General features: G+C 41.6%; 2 protein-coding genes across 2 annotated transcripts; both read right to left on the bottom strand.

The window, feature by feature from the left end:
- Positions 1–4,536: 4,536 nt before the first annotated feature.
- On the bottom strand, positions 4,537–8,513 carry rpl3 (ribosomal protein L3). The gene is made up of 10 exons (XM_079565128.1): positions 8,379–8,513; positions 7,732–7,924; positions 7,246–7,414; positions 6,801–6,936; positions 6,273–6,459; positions 5,882–6,042; positions 5,527–5,628; positions 5,354–5,449; positions 5,129–5,248; positions 4,537–4,663 (listed from the first exon to the last, which is right to left on the bottom strand). The coding sequence occupies exons 1-10, from the start codon at positions 8,475–8,477 to the stop codon at positions 4,619–4,621; spliced, it is 1,308 nt and encodes a 435-aa protein (XP_079421254.1). The 5' UTR covers positions 8,478–8,513; the 3' UTR covers positions 4,537–4,618.
- A 1,717-nt stretch (positions 8,514–10,230) lies between these two features.
- On the bottom strand, positions 10,231–21,144 carry slc25a39 (solute carrier family 25 member 39). The gene is made up of 12 exons (XM_079564555.1): positions 20,927–21,144; positions 19,041–19,207; positions 18,768–18,827; positions 17,550–17,594; positions 16,150–16,259; positions 16,006–16,073; positions 14,847–14,971; positions 14,479–14,652; positions 12,574–12,683; positions 12,294–12,375; positions 12,122–12,202; positions 10,231–10,473 (listed from the first exon to the last, which is right to left on the bottom strand). The coding sequence occupies exons 2-12, from the start codon at positions 19,141–19,143 to the stop codon at positions 10,355–10,357; spliced, it is 1,077 nt and encodes a 358-aa protein (XP_079420681.1). The 5' UTR covers positions 19,144–19,207; positions 20,927–21,144; the 3' UTR covers positions 10,231–10,354.
- Between the last annotated feature and the right edge of the window lie 2,111 nt (positions 21,145–23,255).

Raw genomic sequence — 23,255 nt, 5'->3', positions numbered from 1 at the left:
CGTTCAGGGGCAGTCCGGGCGGCAGATGTAACAGGACTATGAAGGCATCACCTCCAAAGCCCTTCCCCTTCGCTGCGGCCCAGGACAGAGCCAGAGAGAGGACACTGGGGAAGTTACTGGGGTAATTCTGGGGCGTTGAACCATGGCCTTTTTACTAATGGCAGAACAGCGCCCCCTGTCAATGCCTGGCAAGATTAGACGATCGGTAAATAAAGCATGTAGCAATGTAGATTTAATGCAAGTTTGAATCTGATTTAATGTGTTTTAACCTCTTACCCCCCCACCTTAAAGGGATATTTCAGGATTTTTTACATAGGGCCTCTTTTCCTAGTTATCCAGAGTGTTGTTGATTTCTGGAGAATTCGTTTTTTTTTTTATTCATCCAGTCCTTATATTTGAAGAGTTTAGTGTTGCTAGGCTAGTGCATGTCTATGGTGACTAGTAGCCTGCATTAACAGTCTGACCCAGGCACAGTGCACCTGAGGCAAATCACTTATAACACCACACTATTGATATAGATATAAATGTCTGTGTTGATAGAATATTTTTTGGAATATAACAGACCTTGCATCACATGAATTACAGCATTTTGAGGGACTATTTTCTAGCAGATCACTCCGCCGCTGCGTAGCTTACAACCACGAAGCTGATGTTGCTCAAATATATGTTCCTTTAAATGCAAAAGTGTCATAATTATTCAATCGACACTTATATCTCAATCTGGGCTGGTGTTATAAGTGATTTGCCTCAGGTGCACTGTGCCTGGGTCAGACTGTTTTTAATGCAGGCTAATAGTTACCATAGACAAGCGCTAGCCTAGCACTAGCCTAGCACCACTAAACTCTTCAAATATAAGACTGCATTAATGAAGAAAAAAAAATCTCCAGAAATCAACAACACTCCTGAAATCCTGAAATATCCCTTTAACCGGGGGCATTTTCTCCAGTTCGGCTTTACCCAAATCTAAAAGCTTCGTGACTGGAGAGCAACAGTGTAACGCCTCATTTGAAAACGAAGACTTACAAAAGAGATCATAACTTTGTGGTCATTGTTTTTTTGTTATGTTTTTGTTGCTTTGTTGTTGCTTTTTACTTGCTCCTTAGTCAACACAACCACGTTTTTGTCACTTTTTTGTTGAGTTTTTGTTTCTTTTTTATCACTCTTTTAGCATTGCTTTTTCGTCACTATTATGATGCTTTTATTTTAAGCTTTTACATTTAGGTAAAGCCAAACTGGAGAAAATGTGCTCGGTTCAGGTGGGTATTAAGAGGTTAATGAATTTTAAGGCCTAAATTTTGGCATGATTAATTTAACGACTTTAATGCCTCGTGGAAACCCTGATCTAGCAGTGTTCTTGGACCCTAGGCCATGTTTGGATACCCCTGACTAAACCTAGCTCTTAATTTTGGAAATATCCCAGGCTGCTTTAAATAAATTTGCGTTTCAAATTTGTTTTTTAAACTCTATTGTAATTTGTTAATTTCTTTTTTTACTTATTGAAAGAGACTAGATGCAAGTTGGCCATTTTATACTCACTACTGCCACCTCAGGACTAACGTGTAACTGCACCTTCTATATTAAAGGGGGGGGTATTATGCAAAATCGACTTTTTCAAGCTTTATATCATGTTATTATGTCATTCCCTCATTAAAAACATGCCTGAAGTGTTGCCTTGGCACATCCACGTATTTTGGAGTAATCTGTAAAAACTCTGATGGCAGCCATTTTAGGGACAGGTTTGCCTGAGTCCTCCTAGGAACGCCCCCACCTCCTGGAGACGCCTCCGAGCTTTCGTCACCAGCCGAGTAACCAACCACTGCTCCTCAGCAGAACCCCCTCCCCGCTGATGCCACAGACAGCGTGTGGAGGGGGCGTGTCTGAAAGGGTCAGAGGTTCTTAAAGAGACAGAGGCCTATTTCAAGACATTCACTACAGCCATTTTGAAAGAGCAATTTTATACAAGGCAGTTATTCTAATTTACTGCATTTACAGACCAACAGAAGGTTTGGTCATCATTGTAGTGTGATATAGACTGGTGCCATTTGATTGAAAAAAGCATAATACCCCCTCTTTAAAGGAATAGGCCACCGTTTTTACATACCAAAATATGTTCTTACCTCACTTTAGTCGAGTTAATATATCCCCGTCTGGTCTTTGTCCGCGCGCTCTGTCACGCAAACGGAGCACATACGCAGCCTCTCCCACATGTCACATAGCTCCGAAAAAGCTCACGATAGAAGCTACCAAGCTCTTCCACGTGTTCCCTATTTAAATAAAGTTACGTGAAGTGTTTTCATGCGAAGTATATTTACACAGAAATGTAACATGTCGATTTTATAAGCAAATAAAAAGGGGGACTATATTGTGAGGCGTAATGATACGAGGAGTAAAACGTCCGCGCAGTAACTCCTAAAGGTTATTGACGGAAGTGAGCGGGGGAAGTCTTTAGGAGTTACTACGCGGGCGCTGTGCTCCTCGTATCATTACGCCTCACAATATAGTCCCCCTTTTTATTTGCTTATAAAATTGACATGTTACATTTCTGTGTAAATATACTTCGCATGAAAACACTGCTGCGTATGTGCTCTGTTTGCCTGGCAGAGCGCACGGACAAAGACCAGACGGGGATATATTAACACGTCTAAAGTGAGGTAAGAACATATCTTAGTATGTAAAAACGGTGGCCTATTCCTTTAAGCTCGTACATGACCCGGATTAACACCTTTTAAAGTGACAGAGCAGGATTTTATTAGAAGCTGTGTTGAATATGGGCTCATTCTACACATTTGGACATGTGTAGAACATGAATGGGGAGGAAAATACTTAGTTTCAACATTAAACTCTGTATAGTCCCTTTAATATAGAACCTGCAGCTATGTGTGAGACCTTAGGTGGCAGTAGTGAGTATACAAATGACCAACTTGCATCTAGTCACTTTAACTATGTGGCTTGTTTGTTTTTAAGACTGTCTTTTATGTTTTATGAATTTCAATGTTTGACACTTTGAGCTGCTTGCACCTTTTTTCAAATGCAGTTTTTTACGGCAAAAAAAAAGACTGACCCAACATCTGATCTACGCAACTGTACAATGACAAATAAAGCACTTACAAACTGTAGCATGTTTAACTGAGGGCCTCCAGTGTCAGTGTCGCCTACGTTGGCTTTAATACAAAATGAAAAAATCTAATAGGCACCCGAATAATTGAAAACCATGTTAAATAATCCACTGTATCTCCGTACATAATATCCACCTGGACTATAATCAAAAATGCTTTGGCACGGCACATTTCCTGAAACGCTGCTTTGCTGAGAGCAGCCGTCCTTCAAGCTCTCCCCAGACAGTGTATGGTAATAAGGTATGAGGGCAGGGACCTTGGAAAACGCACATTTCTGCAGGAAAAGCTGAATGTTGAGAAGGTCCCAGATGAAGCATTGTGAACGACTTAAAAGGCTAAAAATCCATTCATAAAGAGGCCAGAGGTAATTGTGGGGAGTGAAGAGCTGTTAAAACTAAGTGAAGTTTATGCTGAATGTAAAAGAATCAAGGACCTTCATGGACTGCATCGTATAGTGCAAGCAGTTTTCAAAGATTTCAGTAATGTATTCAAAAAATTTACCTTAGGTTGGCCACAAGCAAGATGATACAACGGTTTCAAACTGAGGAAACAGACAAGGCAGGCAACTTGAGAGCAGACGGTCAATTTTAGCCAAAACGGCAACTTATGTTTTAGACCTTGATTTTGGTTCAACTTAAACAGGGTTTCTACAGGCAGATGCAAGTAAAATGTAGTCTAACTCCTCCCCAGTTTGGCTTCACCCAAATCTAGCTTCTCGAAAAGTGTCAAAATAGCGCCAAAACGGCAACTGAAAATGTTACCATAATTTTGGTATACTGTACTTAAATGAAATTTCTATACAATACCAGCTGAAATCCAAAGCAAATGCAGATTTAAGGCCTCGATTTAGACTCAATTTAAAGGAATAGGCCACCGTTTTTACATACTGCAATGTTCTTAGAGTTCATATGCACCCGTGCCCTCAGTCACAAACACCGCACTGACAGCATTAGCATTTAGCCTCTCTATAGCACCAAACGAGGTGAAGACAGAAGCTACCAAGCTCTTCCACATTTTCCCCATTTAAACATTACGTGAATTGTTACACTATAAAGTATAATTACACAAAATGAAACTATGGGATTTTCTAAGCAGATAAAAGGGGGAACTATATTGTAAGGCGTAATACCAGTAGTTCGACATCCGAGCAGTAATATATTCACTTCACTGTGCGGATGACGAACTAGGTTACAAATTAGCTTGTCTAAGGTAAGAACGTCTCAATATGCAACAGCGGTGGCCTACTCCTTTAATAACTTAACATTTCTACAAAACATTGCATATTTACACATCGCAAATTTAAGTCCAAGTTATAAATGGGGCATAATAATTTGAGATCAAATGTAGATTTACTCAATACTAAAATTCACTGTGAAAAAAATAATAAAAATCACTAAAATGAATAACGCTCAGTCATAAGTGGTTTTCCGATCTTTTTATTAAACAAACTCTGCACATGCTCCAGATGGTGACAGTGAATCGAGCAGAGATACAGAAGGACTTTATGCCGTCTCTTCCTTGGAAATGCGGTCCTTCTTGAGTGGTCCCTGCAGACAGAAAAAGCAAGAGTTTAGGCATTTGTAGATTAGTCTAATCCCACACATGATGCTCGATCACAGCCAATTTCAGTATTATAATAATCTCAGAACAAGTGCTTGTTCCCAGAGAGTGAACAGGGAGCGAGCACATCAATACACTGCTCCCCTGCCTCACTGGAGCTCACTATGGCACTGGAATGGAACCAGAGTTCACACTGAATCTGAACCAGGTTACGAACAGTGCAGAGACTGGTGAATAAAATGGCACCTTTAAAATATGGTGATACCATCTGTGTATATGATAGAATATAGTCAGTTTCTTAGGGCCATGATTCACCAATATTTAAACCCTTTGTAAGACTGCCAACATCTTTACTCCTGGGTTTGTGATTTCAACAAAGGTTTTATCATTGAAACAAATTTGGGACAGACTTCCATAATATACTATTGTGGAGTTGAGTATTATAATCTCACCATGAACGCCTTTTTCTCCTCCACGGTCTGGAAACGTCCGTGACCGAATTTGGACGTTGTGTCAATGAACTTGAGGTCGATCTTCTCCAGAGCACGACGGCTGGTCTGGACAAGCAGAGACTGGAGACAGAAAATATAGAGTTAATTTAGCAGAGTATCCACACACACTCATCTTCTTTATTTCTTCTGCAATGGTGCATTTGCAAATAAAAACAAGTCTCGTACCTTGCGCAGAGTCAGCACCCTCTTCTTTGTTCCCACTGTGCAGCCCTTGATCATGACAAAGTCGTTCCTCACTTCTCCGTAGTGAACAAATCCACCCTAAACACATAAACGCAGTGAGCGACAGCCGTTTCAGAGACACCACTAACTCGTTTAAAAACAAATCCAGGACTGACCAGGGGGTTGATGCTCTTGTTGGAAATGTCGTATTCAGTGGAGGCGTTGTTTTTCACCACTTTGCCGTCCTTCTGGTGGTAGCCCTGACCAATCTTGTAGATCTAAAGAAAACAGCGTAAACAAACATTACCCAACTGAAGCAACACTGCTCATTAAATAACCACTTTGATTCAAATGGTACAATATTAGCATGTTCCATCTAAACTCATGACTGCGCTCAGTATTCGACATTCAACAAAGGGCCGAAACCCATTCTGTCCGCCCGTCGAGAGGCTCATCACCGGCAGACACTAGACAAAAGCCTGGCTCTTACTATAAACATTGTTACCCCCTAATGGTCACATAGATCTTTACCTTCTTGTTGATCTCCGTGCGGTGGTGGTAGCCCTTCTGACCGGCACGAGCCACAGAGAAGGCTACACGAGCCGGATGCCAGGCACCTATACAGGCGACCTTACGCAGACCACGATGAGTCTTACGGGGCAGCTTCTTTGTGTGCCAACGGCTCGTCACACCTGCGAGCAGAGAACTTTGTCAGGTCACAGTGGAAAAAGAGAAAGCCCTTATAGTACGACAACTATTTGAAGAGTTATCCATTTCAAAAGTTAATTCTATATCAAATTGGACAGTTGAAGTGGTCAAATTAACCCCCTAAAGTTGAATAGCTATAACTACTGCAAAAAGCCAGTTTAATTTCATTCCCCAATCCCATCAAGTTGACTTTCATCACTCCTAGTGCCCTTACCCTTGTATCCATGTCCCTTAGTGATTCCAATCACGTCGATCATCTCATCCTGCACAAAGACATTGGTGATGGGTACGGCCTGCTCCAGTTTCTCTCTGGCCCAGTCAACTTTGTCAGCGATGGAGCCTCCGTTCAGCTGCACTTCCATCAGGTGAGCCTTCTTCTGCTTGATCGGCAGCAGGCGCATCTGAACACAGAGAGCTGGGTTAAAAAAGGACTTCCAATACACGGAGCAGACTTTATACATGCAAAGCATTAAAATGTGCAGATAACCCCAAAGGTCACCCAATATACATTTCACAGTACTTTGAGTTGCTGCCCTTTGGCTCATGTCTACTTTAACTTGACATGAGTAATGTGCAAGAGTCAAATTGTTGTATTGTGGCTCTGTAGTCTCAGAAGGAAGGCAGCATGGAAATTATCCTCATGATTCTAGGGCGCCATGCCTGACGCAGATTTCCATGTTCTCATCACCGACAGACAGAATACCAGCTATAGGCTACAGTGAACTAACAAACAAACCCTCACCTGGGTGTGTGCGATGATGCGGACCACCTGGCAGTACTTCTTCATGGCAGCAAAGTCCTTCTCCAGCTGCTTCTTGCCATCATCGTCCTGCCATTTCTTGCAGTATTTGGTGAAGGCCTTCTTCTTGGACTTGTACCTATTCCACAGCGGGACAGAAGCACAAGTTTGGCACCGGTCCTTCGTGGCCTTTGGGACCAGAGGAAGGGCTCAGTGCAGCGCTGCTCGCCCCCCTCCAACAGGACAAGGGGGCTACATGCGCGCAGGGTTTCCGCTCATGGCTCGGTTTCTAAGAAGCACTTTCCACCGGCCAGAGGAGCGCGGAGCTCATCAGGGCAGACGCCTGAGAGGAGCTGCCATAAAGAGGCCACCGACGTTAGACTCGCTCAGGTCACACCAGGCAACTAACTGCTCCAACAACCACCACATGTTTATAATGAAGCCTCACCAGTTTTGGTAGAAGCGGCGCTTGCACTCGTCACTGATGTGCTCGGAGAAGATGGTCTTGAAGGTACGCAGGCCTCTGGGGGTGTTCACGTATCCCACAACTCCCACCACGATCATGGGAGGGGTCTCCACGATCGTCACAGCCTCCACAACCTCCTTCTTGTTCACCTCTACAAAAGCAAATATCAGACTTAGTGCCAATTCCAACTTTGATATTGCTTATTTAGAATCCATACACTATTTGGATTTTCTAGAAAAGTCTACCAGAAAAATATATCATAATAGACAAGGCTATAATGCAAAATGCCAATGAGCCAAATCTAAAATGTATCACTGCAGACTGAATTGACTTCTTTGGGACTGCGCTCAGTACTCGACATTCAACAGGGGCTTGAGGCCATTCTGTCCGCCCGTCGAGAGCCTCATCACCGGCAGACACGCGCTTCGAAATTATAACAAAACACACACAAAAAAAACATTTACTCACTTGAGCCAGGCCTGTCGACCTCACGCACGATGTGGGTCATACCGGCCTTGTAGCCCAGGAATGCGGTCAGGTGCACGGGTTTGCTTGGGTCATCTCTGGGGAAGCTCTTGGCCTTTCCGCGGTGGCGACGACTCCTCTTGCGGGGCAGGAAACCCAGCGACCCGTGACGGGGTGCCGAAAACTTACGGTGGGACTAGAGAGGGAACACAACATTACCCTGATGTTTGCCCATACGGCGTAATGTTAAGTGAGTAAAGTTGAGTCACATGTTGGCTAAATGCTACTTGCTAGCACTAGCGGCTAATGTCAATGCGGTTACAACTGCCGCACTCACGTCATAGGATATTTAGCAATGCTACAGCAAAATAATCAAACGCAGTGTCAAGATTTGATCAAGTAAGCAGTAGAAATCCACACTAGTATATTTTAAAGCATAATTATGTAGCTCAGCAGCCATTTTGGCCCGCAAGTAGCCGGCGTGTCCAAAAATGCATGTTAACCCCATAGTTACCATTAAATACAAGCTCAACCGCAATCAACGTTCATAATGATAACCATTGTGTATAACATATACAGTACTAGTGTCGGATGGTTTGGATGAGAAGCGGATTGGGTTTGTCGATGTGGAATAAGCGTGAATGACTCACCATTTTGTCTCCACTCAGGAATGAAAGAGGCCGTGGAGAAGGCGATGTTAGTTTATATACTAACTGAAACCACGCGAGATTTAAAGAGGTGAGATCCATAGGACCGCCCCCAAACTGCAATACCTGATGAGGCCCCTGGAGGTCTCTGTTTCCCCAATATTAATAAGCTAAAAATTTAGCGTTATATGGTTTTAGTCTCGTTAACTACTTTTGATTTAGTTTAGTATATATGAAATATTTAAGATGACAAAATTCACCTATGTCCTCTATGGCTGAAACGACTAATCGATTATTGATATAGTCGACAACTATTTTAGTAATCGATTAATTGTTTTCTGGTTCACACAAACTTAAATGGAGCAAAAATGACATAAAAATATAAATGTAGTAAATGTAGTATTTTGGATGAAAACCTACTGTGCTTTTCTAGTTAGGGTCTGTAGTGTTTTGTACATTTCCCCTTTAGTTTACTCCATCAACATATCCTCAAGCAGTGTCACTTAAGCTATATGTGATAAAAAATATATATAAAAATACAATTTTCCTACACCTTTCACAGCCAAGCGATTAATCGATTAATCATAAAAATAATCTATAGATTAATCGATTACAAAATAATCGTTAGTTGCAGCGGAAACTTATGCATGTGAAAGGTCAATTATGCAGACACAGGGAGAACATACAAACTAGTACACAGAAAGGTCCCACCAAGCCTAGAATCGAACCATGGACCTTCTATATAAACACAAAATAATTAAGATGCTCTGATATTTCAAACTAAGTTCAAAGTTGTATTTTCTGCCTCTTCTTGGTTTGGTTGTTTTGGCGTTTATTCTTTGTGGACCTGCCATTCGTATTTTCACCACCAGATGTCACACTTTCCCCATACCACTCCCAAGAATCAACGAGGACGTTCGAGCCATTTTTATTGACACATATATGAACAGATCATTGTGTAATAAGGCAGCAATGTTTTATGATCCAGTGTCACAATAACTAGCTTAGCTTTGTGAATATTTTACATGAAGTCGACACAGCAATCACAAAAATAATTCCCCAAGTCTTTCATTGTGCGTTTATGGCTTTTTCTTTCCTCAGCTGTGTGTACATTTCCTCGAAGTGCTATGAAATGTATTATTTGTATTAAAGTCTCTTTGTCTTCATTGTAGTCCTCAAACTTGTGTTGAACTTCAGCTTCCCACTGTGGCCCTTGCAATAACGAATCATGCATGAAAAGGCATTACAATATGAAGGAAATTTGTCTAACCCAGTGGTTCTCAAACTGTGGAGGACGGGCTAATATTGGTCCTGGATTAGCCCACATTATGTACTAGTCACTTGGTTCAGTTCATACACATTTGTTTAGCAATGAATCAAGTCTTTGAGTACATCTAGTTTGGACTGGATTTAGCCCAAATCTAAAGAGAAGTTTAGCCAAGATGCATGACTGCATGTGGAATACAAAGTTTCCACTAAACTCATATTTATAAAGTCAGACATTCAAACATTTTGTGAGGCATTAGCTACAATTCACTGTTTGAGAGCCACTGACCTACTCATGCCTTGAAATTACTGAAGTTTTCAATGCTTTTTTTTTTCTTTTCTTTTATCATTTCAATCCAGCATAAATGACCTCTAAAAAGTATTACAAAATGACACTTTCTCCTAATATGTCCTACTTTTGGACTCATTGTGAAAATCCAAACACTTCAGAATCCAAGTATAGAGGGTAACATTACATTACCATGCAAACAATAACTTCAGGAATTGTTTTAAGTTGTTTTTTCATCGAACGGTCTTCCATTTGCGCTCAAGTCTGGTCAGTTTTTTTTTTTTGCCTCTGCAGTTCCAAGAGTTGACCAGTAAATGTCTGTATCCGGAGTCCATTTTCTAATCTCACACATTCTCTCCTTTTGTCTCTTAGTGTTCCTGAAACAGCCGTCGTGTTTCACTTGTGGAGATATTGTAGGGAAACTTCATGAGGCCAGTCGAGTTTGGTCCAGGTTCCCATTCTGGAAGAAGGCTTTTCCAAACTCGTAAGTGCTGATCATCAGAGCGCACGCCGGGGCAACTTTGATCACTCTCGGCATGAAACCTGGACAAGACGATACAGAATGCAAAGTCTGAAAAATACTAGCAACTTCAGACACAAGTGTGAGGAAAAGAGCTGCATTTTTATTACATTTTTTGAACCAAGAATGTGTAAAAAGGATAAAAGAGGGGAATTTTTGCAGCATGACAAGCAACATTTTATAGCGCAAATATAGAAAATCTCCATGAGTGCGTTTACAAGGGCTTGAATTTAATATTCTGGTTTTGTCTTTGATCATATAAAACACAGCTTCCCAATTCTAAAAACCCGAAAATAGCAATTTCCCAGTTTTGAGAAACCCGGATTTTCTGGCTGGGATTATCCGTCAGTAACCGGGCTATAACTTCATGTACGTATGTATGTATGTTTTCCGGTTTTAAAGGAATAGGCCCCCGTTTTTACATACTGAGATATGTTCTTACTTAACTTAGACGAGTTCATTTGTACCTGTCTGGTCTTCCCTCGTGCCTTCAATCACGTAAACACAGCACAGACAGCATTAGCATTTAGCCTCTCCTCCTCTCCACCTCAGCTCCAAACAAGGTCGAAATCCACGTAGTAATATCTTCACTTTACTGTGCGGATGCCAAACTACTCCTGGTATTATTACGCCTTACAATATAGTTCCCCCTTTTATCCGCTTAGAAAATCCACATTGTTTAATTTTGTGTAATTATACTTTGTAGTGGAACACTTCACGTAACCATATTTAAATAGGGAAACCGTGGAAGAGCTTGGTAGCTTCTATCTTGACCTCGTTTGGAGCTATAGAGGAGAGGGGGAGAGGCTAAATGCTAACGCTATCTGTGCTGTGTTTACGTGACTGAGAGCACACGTGAAGATCAGACAGGTACAAAAGAACTCGTCTAAGCAAAGGTAAGAACATATCTCAGTACGTAAAAACGGTGGCCTATTCCTTTAGGAAACTTCCCCTTTCTTGTGCATGTGCAATTGATCGTAAACAAACATGGCGGCGGCATGTCCAAAGAGCTTCTGTTTCTTGAGTGAAGCGGAGACACAGTTTTATATTTTAACCATGGAAGAACTAAAAGAAGTTAATATTTACCATGGAAAGAAGCATTGTAATGTGGATTTATATGAAATTGACAACAAACGTTTCAAGGCAGCTGGTTTTCCTCCGTTGCAAAGAGGAGTCGACCACAACACAGAGCCGGATTAAGTTTTCCCTCCACTAACTATCAGTGAACTCCATCAGCTCCACTCTCTCACACCAGCCCCGGCTTCGAACCTTCTTCCAGGGCTCCCTGATCCGCATCGGTGATAAAGACAGACCCAGGACGGGTAAAAGTAACGAATTATCCACAATTTTCCATTGCTCACTTGCTGTAGCTCAGGATGTAGAGGATGAACAAGGCCCGCAATATGCCACACATTTATGCTTATAATATTTTCACCGTATTGGGCTCAAAATTGTTACGTATGCGCCTGCGTGGACAGAGCTTAAATACGAAAATCCGGGTTTGGTCAAATAAAGATCGGGATTTGAGTTTGCAGATTTCTCAGTGACATATAAACACCACATCTCGAAAACTGATAACCAGAATATAGCTAATAACCGGGAATTTCGAGCCCTTGTAAACACACTCCATGATTTCAAAAGGCTGTGACTGTATTGTATTCGGCAGCATACCTGCGAAAAGGCCTCTGTATCCCAAATTGGTCTGAATTTCTTTCATGATCTGCCATGTGGATGAGGTTTTCTTCAAAGAGACTGTAAGGAAATAAAAACAACAAAACCGAAACATTATGAATCAGGAATAATTAATAACTTTCCATTTACAACAAGATACGATCAAACGAACCTCCCAAAGAGTCCATCTCCCCGAGCTGGATCTGTCTGCGAGTTTTCACCACGTCGAACGGCAGCGTCAAAATGGCGGCGATCTGAAGAAGGAATCAATAACGGATTTGTAGAGCAAGTATTTTAAAGCAACCGCGTTTAAAACAGGACTGTATCGTGAACACATAACTTCACTTTAGCTCATATATGCTGACAAAGATAGAAACAGTATTTTTTCTCCAGAACAGGAAAAGGTGATGCATAAACACTGCGCTTGCTTAGTCGCCTGGTGTGACACTGACCGCTCCAGAGACGGCTCCCGAGGTGAAGCTGATGGAGAAGTTGGCCTGAGGCGTCCCGTATCGCTCGCACAGCTCGGCCTTGATCAACTCGTAGTTGAACCAGTACAGAGCTGCAGCACAGAGAAAACATGTCATTACTTTGGGCATAATAACAGTACATGTGCCAGTTGCGTTGTCAAATGCATTATGAAAAGTGCTGCCAAATTGTTTTTGCTGTGGTGACCCAAAAAGACACAAACAAGACGAAGACGAGTAGAGTCCATAAAATAAATTCTTGTATTGCTAAACTCTGATGGACACATTCATAATTTAGTTGATCTGCTCTTGTCCAAAATATCCAGACATCCATTTTAAAGCAGTACTAAGTAACTCTTGCCCCTAGAGGCCATAAGCGCAACTGCAAGTGTTGTAGCAAGTTGCAATTTTTTAACTCATTAATTGTCCGTGAGAGTAAATACGACGCTGACAGAAAAGACAAAGGGAGAGAGAGATATTGTACATCCAATTCCACAATGGAAATCTTTTTTTTTTTCACTCAAACATGGCTGTAAATACGGTTTAAAGAGGCGCTAGCCCACAGTTAGCTTTGCCCGTTAGCTTCTTCTTCATGATTCCATTAGTGTGTATTGGTGGCTCCGGTCCGGTGGCAGTCAAGTTGCAATTGTGGTTTTCTGGCCAGAGACACCAGACCCACTAACACTTGTATTTCCCCCACAGGGACTACGAAAAGGATTTATTAAAGGTAAACAAGTTACTTAGTATTGCTTTAAATTAGTTGAGAATAAGCATGGTTTAAACTTTATGCATTTTTTTTACAGTGTTCAATGTACTGACACAGATCATGCAAAGAAGTTGTTTGTAGGGTTGCAAGGTTTATCAATATCGAATCACAATCGAAGTTTTGACAACTGCAATCTCTCTGATCTCAGGTTCAGCTAGAACAGATAAATGTTTGCCAGAGTTTCAATCAAGCAGCTTCTAAAGTCCCTAGATGGACGCTTTGTGATGCCTGGACTTATATAAGTCACATGGCTGTCCCCCAGAGGTATTCTGAATGTCGGGAAACTCTTCCAGAAGAGGGCGCTGTCCACATAACACAAAATATTTTTGAAAGAAGATTATGGGATTATTCTAATATGGGCAACATTTGAGGAAGAATATGTTTGACAGACTTTAACATGACTTCCTTCGCTCATCATTTGTGCGGTTTATGCATTCAACCTCTTAACCCCCACCTTAACCAAGTGCATTTTCTCCAGTTCAGCTTTACCCAAATCAACATATCTTTTCATTTCTGCACTTTTGAAGTTTTTTTGTTGCATTTTCATCACTTTTTCGTCATGTTTTGTTGCTCTCGTCATTTTCATCCTAGAGTTATCTCATTTTTGTCGCCATTTTTTCAAGAAGCTTTTAGATTTGGGTAAAGCCAAACTGGAGAAAATGTGCTCAGTTCAGGTGGGAGTTAAGACGTTAAATGTATTAAATTAAACAATTGCAAATCGAGGTACAATATTTGTCAGAAAAATTACAATTAGGTTTTTTGTCAAAATCATGCAGCCCGAGTTGCTTGTGGGCCTGACAACTCACTGGGCTGTTTTTCCTGTTTTGAGACAGGTGCTGTGTACTGACAGGTAGACGCTCAGGTTAGGTGAGAAACAGGTCAGTTCATGGCTTATCTATAGTGTTTAACAAGTGTATGCAGGACATTTTAGGTCAGGAGTTTGAAAAGCTTCAAAAGACACCATTAAGTCACATTTATTATCAGTTTTGTCTTCACGCAATGGATTTAAGGAAAAAAAACAAACAAGCAAAGCAGTGGAGAATCTTGCAGAAGCGGTCCAACCACTTCATGTATTAATCCCTCTCCTTTTCCCCAGTTTATGGGCGTTTATGGTGTTGTGTTACCTGAGAATGGGACGTCCCGCAGCACCGTGGGGCCCCAGCCTCTCCACAGGGACAGCACACCGTCCTGGGCCACTGCCGAGCGGATACACACCCTCAGCTGACTGTAGCTCAGCCGCCGGGACTGCATCTTAGTGCGGACCAGCTCCAGCGGGCTGATCACCGACACCGCGCCCACTGGAAAGACAATGTTATGAGATGTCATTAAAATAAGAGCGGCACGATTATGTCACAAAGGCTGCAAACAGTAAAACATCCTGGTTTTATAATAAAGTCAACCTACTTCCAGCAATTAATCAGATATTCTCTCAAATCCTTTATTCATTTGGCCTTTATAATCGACTGATGAGTAGCCGTCTGTTCACACTTACGTCTGGCGAGGGCTCCGGCCACCAGGGGGATGTGGCTGCCCTGAAAGCCCAGTCCGAAGCGGAGGAAGTCGCGCAGCTGATCGTAGCAGGTGAAGTAGATGATGGTCGCAGGGACAGCCATGACCCTGGAGACACAGAGACACAAAAGGAGGATTAAAATAGAATGATACATGAATGCTCGAGCCTAATTCTACCAATCTTTGTTCTTTTGTACTGCTTTGGTAGATACTGACAACAGCAGATGGGGAACATCCCACAAGAGCTGCAATTGTGGAGATAGTAATTGAACTAGCTGTCCCTTTTCGCACAGCCACACTCACTCCAATCCTTACATTTCCCGTATTTCCCCTCAAACTTATCAATTTTGGGGCAAACTTAAAGGAATAGGCCACCGTTTTTACATACTGAAATATGCTCTTACCTCACTTTAGTCGTGTTAATATATCCCCGTCTGGTCTTTGTCCGTGCGCTCTGCCAGGCAAACGGAGCACATACGCAGCCTCTCCCACATGTCATATAGCTCCAAAAAAGCTCACGATAGAAGCTACCAAGCTCTTCCACGTGTTCCCTATTTAAATAAAGTTACGTGAAGTGTTTTCATGCGAAGTATATTTACACAGAAATGTAACGTGTCGATTTTATAAGCAAATAAAAAGGGGGACTATATTGTGAGGCGTAATGATACGAGGAGTAAAACGTCCGCGCAGTAACTCCTAAAGGTTATTGACGGAAGTGAGCGGGGGAAGTCTTTAGGAGTTACTGCGCGGACGTTTTGCTCCTCGTATCATTACGCCTCACAATATAGTCCCCCTTTTTATTTGCTTATAAAATCGACATGCTATATTTCTGTGTAAATATACTTCGCATGAAAACACTTCACGTAACTTTATTTAAATAGGGAACACGTGGAAGACCTTGGTAGCTTCTATCATGAGCTTTTTTGGAGCTATGTGACATGTGGGAGAGGCTGCGTATGTGCTCCGTTTGCGTGACAGAGCGCACGGACAAAGACCAGACGGGGATATATTAACACGACTAAAGTGAGGTAAGAGCATATTTCAGTATGTAAAAACGGTGGCCTATTCCTTTAAGCGCTGTCCCCCCTTACTTCCAAATATCTAGCCTCCAAGTGCTTTAAACCAATCCCTTTGACACTCACAGAGTTGGGGGCAGCCCGCTCCACAGAGACCGGAGTCCTTCGTAACGCGTGATTTTGACGAATGCGTCCTACGGGGAAAAAATAAACACAGATGAAAGGCTTCGACTGCGACTGCGCCGAAGCTTTCCCTTGAAATAGACTTACCAGAGTGCCGCTGAAATGTGTGGGCGCCTTGTACCAGCTGCTGCAGTGCGTCCCGTTCTGACAAACGTAGACGTGGTCCATCAGTCCGTTACAATACAAGAAACACTTCCCTGTGACAGACAAGGGGAAAGGGGGGTTAAATATAGCAGTGAAAAGCAACAAGGTCAATTTATTGTAGCTACTTTGGGCCATAGGTGGAGTACACACTTGACAATGGAGGGACATGGGCATTATTAGAGTCACACCAGTAAAAGGTTATGTATTTTCCTCCCCCTACATGTTTCAACAATGTCCTAATGTGTAGAATGAGCCCAGACCTGTTCACCACAACTGCCTCTAAAATCCTGCACTGTCACTCAAAAACGTGTTACTTCGGGTCTGAAGTGCCGTCATTCACAAGCTTAATATAGAAGGTGCAGTTACACGTATGACCTGAGGTGGCAGTAGTGAGTATAAATGACCAACTTGCATCTAGCCCCTTTATTGCCCAGAAACAATCATTCTAATGCTACAGTGTGTGCATGTTTCAACTCTTAAGAGTCGCACACATTCCATCGAACAGAAGAATGTTGGGAAATTTTAATAATAAAAAGCAAATAGGACACAACGAGAAACTTTGGGGCAAAGAAATGTGGACAACTTCTGCCAAAACTGCAGTTGACTGTTTTTAAGACCATATTTATTGTATTTTTGACAAAGGGTGGGTCATATCGATATTTGCACCTTCTGAACCAGATAGAATACCCTTTAATGACATTTAAGACCTTGGCCCTTCCTGGTGAATCAGCTCGATTGATCACAAAATCATGGAGAACTAGAACCCTCAGCAACAAACATTTTGATGTGAGAAAGAATTTTTGGTGTGTGACCCTTGACCCTTCTAGTCCAAGATTAATCTGTGTCCAGCCTCGATCCACATCGTCTTGTTAACATGGTACTGGGAAAGGTAAATATTTTCCACTGACAACAGTATAATCATTTACAACAGTGGAGTGGTGAAGCGCTTTTGATTTAGATCCAAAAAACGTGATTAAAACGAGATCAACGGCAGAGTCCAGGCTTTCAGATAACGCCGGGGTGAGGCTGTTCTTGTAAATGTTTATTTTGTTCCCTCTCTGTTCTGTTCAGAGAAAAATATTGACACAACATTAAAAAAAAAAAAAAAAAAACTCTAAAAATAGCTCAATCTACCTACTAGTACCTTTTCTGAATAAATAAAGATCCATTTTGCCTGTAGAAATGAATGCAAAAATGACCAAAAACTAGGATTTGTCATGACTAAACTCTATTAAAACCATACAACCAAATAAATGTTCTGGTCTTGAGCTTTAGCGTTTGTGTTAGTGTCACACACGTGCAGACAAAGATAAGCAGCTGTTTTGTTCTCTTCTGATACTCACACTTGGACGGGCGAAGGACTCGACCCCATGCAGTGGATTCAGAGGCTAAAGCGGAGACACAAAGCAGAAAGCAATGTTTAAGGAAAGCCATTTGACTGAACGACTAGGGTTAGAAGCAAATGTTTAAGCGAAGAATCAATAGGAGTACATGTTCAGAGCTGGCAAAGAGAGAGTGGCTGCTTCACCACCGCAAACTCGATGAATTTATTACGGTTTCTTGCATTGCTCCTTCTCAATACATTTCATTTAACCTTTTATTTCCTATTGCAATCATCTCATTTTCTTTTCCCCCACATTGTCTGTTTACATTATTGAATTTTTGGGGTAAATCCTATACAACATGGTGCAAACAGAGGATAGATCAATTGGGCCTCTCTCTTTCCAAACACGTCCACTTCCTTTGACCTGTGGCCCACACAGCTGCATGACTCTGCAGAAAAAATGTAAAGACGCACATCGAGGCTCCAGATGGTTTTGGTGCGAGGCTGGAAGGAGCTGAGTGAAATATAAATCGACAGTGCGCCAGTGTGACATTACTTACATTTACACAAATATTGCTTTTTGTGTGATAAACCTGCTTTTTATTTACATTTTCCTTTTCTTTGTATTATTGAGAAAAGAAGTATTTTGTATTTCTTTTTTAAACTTGATTTATTTCTAATTTTGCTATGAACAAGGGATGCAGCATTTCACGCTAAAAGGCAAGCTCTGAACATGGGCAAATGTAAAGCTTCGATATATACAGACGGCATCTCGTTATAGAAGGGGGCGGGGCTTCACCGAGGAGGAAAATAGAATCTTATGGGAAACAACATTTTTCACTCTTTTTAGCCTTTTTCTGCTGGAATATGAATTTATTTATCACATACAAATAAAGTCCAGTGTAAATCAGGTCCATATGGATATGCTAATGCTAACACTAGCTAGTGTTAGCATTAGCATGATGTTGACATGTAGCATCATGTTAGCATTCTCCGTTATTTTTTATGTATTTATGGGCTGTTGAACCACTTTGCTCCTCTCCATGTCTTTGTATTTTTATTTAGTAGAAAACTATATTCATAATTCAGCGTTTGTTAAAGTAGTTTTTGAATAATTTAGATTTTTCACAAAATTGTTTTCCCCCTTAACTGTTTTTAAACATGACCATATATGGGCGATTCCAGGGATGCCGTCTGTATCTATTATAGTTGGGTCAAATGTAAATGAACCACTCACCTTTGTGGAAGGGGGTTTGCTGGGCCTGAAGGCGGATCTTCACAACGTCCAGCGGTGTGACTGGAAACACAATAATCAACTCTTTAGAAACAGCCCATGGGACACAAACATGTAATTAAAGGAGAAATATCGCACGAAAATGTACATTAACATGACATGTAGTATTTTGCCCCTTTTTATCTCACACTCATTCTCATCTCACTCACATTTTCAAAGGTATATTACCACTTCAAAGAAAGACCGAAACTGCTAATGTTAGCGCCCGGCTCTTACCCATGATGGAGGTGAGGAGAGCTCCAGTGCCAGAGGCCAGCATCTGCTGCACTGGGGAGATGGCAGCCACATGTTGAGCCGCGCGGTCAGTCATCTTTGCCATCTTCAGAACCTGATGGACTTTTGGTCAACGCTCTCCTCCTGCCTTCTCTCCAGCCCCCTCCGACCTGGCAACAACAACAGATAAACAGCATCACAACAAACGCCTCCTTTTCAACACAAGCAACAAAGCCGACATAGGAAAACAGTAAACAAAGCATCAAGTGGCTCATGGGAAATTGGACCTTCTTTTTTTGTTGCCGGTAAAGTAGAGATTTAGAGAAGCACTGTGTCACTTCGGGCCACTGCACAACACATCACCAAATGGACACAATATTATGGCTACAATATACCGTAACATCACTGAGGTCTTCCATCTGACTTTGGCTTACACAGCTGAAAACTTTAATGAAGAATGTGCCAAAGTTCATTTTTTTCCCCATCATTCTTCATGATACTGTAGCTGCAGTTTAGCCTAATTTTTCTCCCGATTTTGTATTTTTTTTCCACACAATTAGATGAAAATACAACAACAAAACATTGTGGTGCTCATGGGAACCGTCCACTCCTGCATTGCCAGTAAACCAGAGGTTTAGAGTAGCACTGTGTCACTTCTTACGTAAAACAATTTAAAGGTGGCGGCCTGGCAACCTTACACCTGGATCAGTGTCTAGACTTTGTCACCACCAAAGCGAGTGGCGCCAGTGACATGTTGAGAGCATTACCTAACAAACGTAATTAAGAGAAACCTGGAAGTGACAAGGCCTTTTGCTGTTAGTTATGTTGACCGTACATAAGGGCAGGGTCAGAGCGAAGGCGGAGCTGCATAAACTGGGTTACATTAGCTTATCTGTAGAGAGCATGAGTCCAATCGCACATGCCAGAGGCACATGCTCCTGAAATGGGTTATGGACAGACAGATAATTGGGGCAGAAATAAAATGTACACAAGCCTATTACAATAATGTCACAAAATAGTTTGCAAATAGTATGATGTTTGCGTTTGATAAACATTTAAATATTATGATCTATAACAGACTTTAGTTCTTAAACTTTAAAAGCTTCACCCAATTGTCTGGACCAAATGACTAAAGATTAAGAAATAAAACACAATGCGCATTTGTGACAAAATTCAGGGAACTGATACACAGTGTTCAGAAATTTTGGAACGAACAATATGCACAACTTATTAAGTTTTACGGTTGATTCAATCTTCCTTGGTTAGATTTCTTTGGTTACCAAATGATGTCTGTACAGTACAACACATTAAACTCAGGTCAAGAAAATTCCACTAAACGAAAAACAAGCGAGCCCATAATTTTGAAGATACAAAACGTGGCTTTCTCTTATTACTAACATTATCTTACCCAATATCCTGTAATACCGAGCCAAGAGAGTTGCACAATTGTGCATAACGTTACAGAATGGAGCAGCAGGGTCAACACGCTGCCGTTCAAACTGTGTTGGTGTTGCAGCAATGATGTGTAAATGTAACAAACAGGTTTGTCATCCTTTACAAAAATATGGAAAAGACAGCACCCGAACATACGGAAATATACCCCGAAACTCCAATGTGCAAATGCAACGGGATTAACGTTAGTTGACCTAGTAACCGTTCCCCAGAACAGTGTGGGGGGACACTTTGTACCTTTGTCGTTTTCCAAATAACTACATATGGGATGTGTAAATCAACAGTACATCATATTACAAATATCCTTGAATATTTTTGGTTGAATAACAACATCGCTGAAAATTCTGTCACCTGGTCGCACTGCAGCAGATTAGCACTAAGGGGCTAGCTAGCATTTCGATATGAATCAAACAGTCATCTATCAGTACAGTACTCACCGCTATGTAAGCTTTAGCTGCAAATTTTCGCAACGAGCGCCCATTTCAAGTCTGAAATGAGGCAACGCAGTTACGTTTAGTCGATATAGTCAACTCCCTCTCCGATGGCACAAGTTCCTCGGGTTGTTCATTGTGTTGATAACCCGTAAACATGTTTTTGGATCAGTCTCAAGGGTGCGCAGAGTGAACGCAGATGTGTAAGTCAAAACGAGCGACTAAAGCTAGTCCCATAAGGCTAACAGGTGATTTATATATCTGCGCTAAAGTGACCGGAAAGCAATGCTGATTCTTGGGCGCCATCAGCTGGTAATGTACCGCAATCAGCCTTCACACAAAAGTTCATAGGTCCTCCTAGTTTTTTGCTGTACATTTCCCAACAGCTATCCAAATTTGTACCATTGACAGTGGATTGCTAAATATAAATTAAATTCTAAATATACTGTCAATGATTTGTACAAGAATACGTGAGCTGATTATATCTTTGCATAGCTAACCATCACATAGCTTTAATTATTACATCATTATTGTCGATGCGCCTACGTGGGGAATACCAAGTTCCGCGGATGAATCTTGCCTTTTCCCCATACTGTCTGTCTTCAACAAATAGTTGTATTTTTCATGGGTGAAAAAAATCAACTCCTGTTTGATGCTGTCGTTGATTATGTGATTTTAGGGCAGAGAGTGACCTACTTTTGTGCCGCATATGATCAGTGTTGGGAACGTTACTTTTAAAAAGTAATTAGTTATAGTTACTCACAACTTGTTCCAAAAAGTAACTGAGTTAGTAACTGAATTACTCTATAATAAAAGTAACTCGTTACCAGGGAAAGTAACTATTTGTGTTGCTATATGTCAAAGAATTTTGTTTTTTTGTTGTTGCTGTTTTCACAAGTCAATTGAAATGGTTAGAACAGACAGGTGTTCAAAGATGTTCAAAGATGTTCATAGTAACTGAATGAACTGAATGGGGGGTGAGTGGGGGAGGCCCCTGTGACTGAGTGGTATTGTATTTGCGCCGCTGTTTTATTAATGTAGGAATATGGCCGTATTCAAAGAGAATGGGGAGGAACAAGAGTAACATGTGCCAACGATCAGGGCAGACTTTACGCACACGCATGATGTCTCTCCGTGAAACAATCGACAGCAAATATAAGTTTACATGCCCCAGAAGGTTAGTGGCCTTGCACTGTTCTATGGAGCGGAGAGCGGGGAGAGAGGAAGAAGAAAGGCGCTGAGAGAGAGAGGGAGAAAGACGTGTCTCCACCGCGTCCACTGCGTCTTTGGGTTAAAAATAAGTTCCAACACTACTGATCAATGATCACCAACTTGATTCTCCCCTGCGGCTGCACCGCGCTGTGGGGATGACAAGCCGCGGGTCGGGGACACAAGTAGTTTATGGAGCAGAGAGCGCGATGCAGTACTCTGCACGGACAGTCAGATGTGCGTGTTCTGCTCCGTCAGACTCCGCCCACCCTCTCCACTGCTCTCCCCATGCTGACACCGCGGCGCTTCATTCAGCCCAATTGTAACGTGCCACTTTGTTTACCCAGTAACGATAACGGCGTTGTAACGACGAGGAGAGTAATGAATTAGATTACTCCGTTACTGAAAAAATAACGCCGTTACCTAACGCCGTTCTTTTAAACGGCGTTATTCCAAACACTGCATATGATTAATACCAACTCTCTACCATTCATTCTCAAATATAACCCGTATATGGATGCAGTACACTGTTTGGCCACCAGCGTCAAATTGGGGGCGCTGTTTCACCCTTATGGCAAAGTTAAGCATACACTTGGTCTTAGAGCCTTGTAGCATCAACTCCCAGTTTTCCAACTTTTATTGCAAAGGTTGTTGACATCAGCTAAGGTACGTGTTAAAAGTGGACGTATAAAAGAATTGATGCTGAAGTGACACTTTCAAAATGATCTTATATGAGTTTGAGTTAAATGAATGAGATAAAGTCACTGTAGACACAGGCTTTTGCCATAGTAAACATTTGTTTTAATGTAGCAAATGTACACCGGAAAATGAAATAAAGTAACAATTATTATTTGCAGTTATATGTGTTTCACGCTTGACATGTTTGGCTCGCGACTCAGGCACTTTTTCATTTTGGCCCACTGACACAAAACGTTTTGACACTCCTGTTTTAGGGTGAGACTTAAACCATGCTTGGTGCTTCAAACTGATGGATGGGCGGCCAGTGGGATTTTTAATGCAGTCTGATATTAATAAATTGTTTTCATAAGGGGTGTCCACATTTCTCTCAGACTGATTTATGTTGACTCCTGCTGAATTCGCCCCCAAAGTTTCATAGAAATACTGC

Source organism: Gobius niger (genome assembly GCF_951799975.1).
Source record: "Gobius niger genome assembly, chromosome: 10".
Taxonomy (NCBI): domain Eukaryota; kingdom Metazoa; phylum Chordata; class Actinopteri; order Gobiiformes; family Gobiidae; genus Gobius; species Gobius niger.
Note: the sequence above shows the minus strand (reverse complement) of the source record. Positions and strands in the feature narration are given on the sequence as shown.